Source organism: Penaeus japonicus, unplaced genomic scaffold (genome assembly GCF_977035675.1).
Source record: "Penaeus japonicus unplaced genomic scaffold, GWHDUDI00000001_assembly GWHDUDI00000017, whole genome shotgun sequence".
Lineage (NCBI taxonomy): Eukaryota > Metazoa > Arthropoda > Malacostraca > Decapoda > Penaeidae > Penaeus > Penaeus japonicus.
The window spans coordinates 27,672,277-27,674,776 of record NW_028234419.1 but is presented as its reverse complement, the minus strand read 5'-3'; the positions used below and the strand labels follow the sequence as shown (position 1 = coordinate 27,674,776).

Below are 2,500 nucleotides of genomic sequence, written 5' to 3'. Positions count from 1 at the left end.
AATATTTAAGGAGTAATAAAACTTTTCGTCTTAAAAATACTATAATGGTGAAATTTATACACTTTTAAATATACACTTGTCTTCCATGCTTCTTGAAATCATATAGATTATTAAGACTAATGGCCCACTACATAATTATATTACAGTACTACAGACAGACACGCGTTTGACTGCGTTAATTAGGTTACAGTTTGCAGGCCTCTCCCCACATACTATGATTAGACGGTATAGTTTACAGGCTTAACATTACAAGAAGTGCGTTTGATGTGTATATTTAAACTACTGTATTGTATCATTCATTATGCAACACCTAGTAGACCAATCAGTGTCCTCTTGCAATACGGAAAAGAACCATTTTCCTGTAAAACACGTACATATCCGAAACGAGGCCAGACAGGACCACACATTGATTCTGGAAAGATCTTAGAAACGTTGAAATAAATCACAGCGTCAGCGGAGTGAGAGCGGGGCGCGGAGAGACCGCTAACCGTCGGAAAGAACAGCTGATGTGCTTTCGCTGGAACATTTCTTCAAAGTGCGCGGCGCCGTGACCGAGAGCCGATGTAACGAGCGATCCTATTGGTCCGCCGAGCCCTGGCCGAGCTCGAGAGGCTGGTTACTCTATTAATGGGGATATTATTTGATTTGGTCTCCTTGCCTCTTGTTGTTTGTTAATTTGTGTAGCAGGGTTTTGGTTGCGTGGTTTGTTATTGAGTTAGGCGTGGACATCTTTAAAAAAATATTCTGTGATCGGCGTACCGATAGGTTTTATTATCAAGTCTAGCGATATGTGGCAACTCGGAAGCACGTGTGTCCGGGGCTGAGCAAGTGCGGTGTAAACAGTGATTGTTAAGCAAGTGAGAAGTAAGGTGATGGTTAGCGGCAGTGTTCAGCCGTATTCCTTCAAACTCATGTGTCATGTTGTGACATCTTCGAAATTAAAGTAAAACATGTAGAAACGTCCGGGAAAAATCTCATTTGTAAATAAAAACTTCTGTCATCTGTCATTTGCGCTTGAGAAGTCGGCGACGCCTTGAAAAGTAACCCAAAAAAGGCAGCAAGAAGTTCTGTTTGGAGTATCACTTGTACCATAATCCCCTTGGTATCCGATGTGCAACACAAGCAATGAAAGCGCAGATGACACCGGAAAAATAAGTAAATAAACACTCGTTCCTCTCACTTCGAGCCGCGCCGCGTTCCCCAGACGCGCAGTGTTCCTTAAGTGCCAATTTTGCCAAGTTAGTGTGTTATCATTGGTGTCTTCGGTGCCTCCTGCCGCGCCCGAGCTCTCTTGCGGCTGTCGAGGAGTCGCCACGCCGCTGAAAAGAGTGAGTCGAAACACAATGTAAACGGATTACCGAGTGTTCTAAAAAAATAGAGGAGCTAAAGCGGGGTATAGAAGGTATCTAAACCTGCGAAGTAGAGAAGGGAGTGTCTGGAGTGAAGGAGTGGAGGCAGGAGGAGCTCGCGGGCAGGAGGTCCGTCCATCTTACGCCAAGGTGGAGTCCCCGGAGTCGCTACCACACCCATGTGTCCCCCCACTCATGCCTGCTAACGCTCCCGACGACCTCGCGACGCCCGCGCCCGCGCCGAGCATGAGGAGCCAGCTCAGTCACGCCCATTCTGAGGTGAGTTGAGTCCGTTTCAGAAGGCGAGGAGAGCCATGAGGGGCGAGGGATGGTGCACGGGCGGTGGCTCTCGAGACCTGGTCGGCCGAGGCTGTTCTGGCCGTTGGCTTGTTCGCCTGCGTTGGACGGCCCTCGAGCAGCGCTCGTCTAACACGCAGGAAGACTAGCACAGCAACTCAAATACACGCACGCGCACTCCCCCCCCCCTTCAGCACACACACACACACACACACACACACACACACACACACACACACACACACACACACACACACACACACACACACACACACACACACACACACACACACACACACACACACACACACACACACACACACACACACAAACCAATCGAACTCGCAGCACACGCGCGTTCGATCGGCGTCTGAGGGTGAAGCGCAATCAAATCTTTTCTTTTTTTCTCACGGAATCAACGGAACCTCGTGAGTTGCGTGTCTGCTGCCGCCATCACTAGCGTCACTCCAGCTAGCACCATCGAAGTCATCATTTCGTCACCATTTCATAGTGGCATGGCACTAAGAGTCGGTTTATGAGTAAAGCTAGGCCTTACCATTAACAATACCGGGAATAATAAGGATGCACTTGTCGGCATATAGTCATCATCGTCACTGCCATTAGTGCTAGTCATGACCACCGCTGGTATAGGCCTAGACTTCATAGTATCATTATCCCCGTCATCACGAATTAATTTTAGATCATAACCCCCCCCCCCCCCCACCACCACAACTGGCATCGCTCACTAAGGCCACTACCACAAGCACCACCACTGGCAAAACCACTACATCTACGAGCAGCACCGTCACTACAATCACCATTACAACCACCACTGCTTGCTGCTCCGTCGAAGC

General features: G+C 48.6%; 1 protein-coding gene across 5 annotated transcripts in view; it reads left to right on the top strand.

Annotated features, from left to right (window-relative positions):
• LOC122245874 (rho family-interacting cell polarization regulator 2) overlaps positions 1-2,500 on the top strand; it is a 107,685-nt gene that overhangs the window by 19,287 nt on the left and 85,898 nt on the right. For 4 of the 5 annotated variants that reach the window (XM_086546224.1, XM_043003980.2, XM_043003982.2 and 1 more), the window contains exon 1: positions 830-1,628. The exons of the other annotated variant lie outside the window; for it this stretch is intronic. In XM_086546224.1, coding sequence (XP_086402350.1) covers positions 1,545-1,628 — 84 coding nt within the window. In that variant the 5' untranslated portion in view covers positions 830-1,544. Of the gene's footprint in view, positions 1-829; positions 1,629-2,500 lie in introns of those variants that run through there. 5 annotated transcript variants of the gene reach the window in all.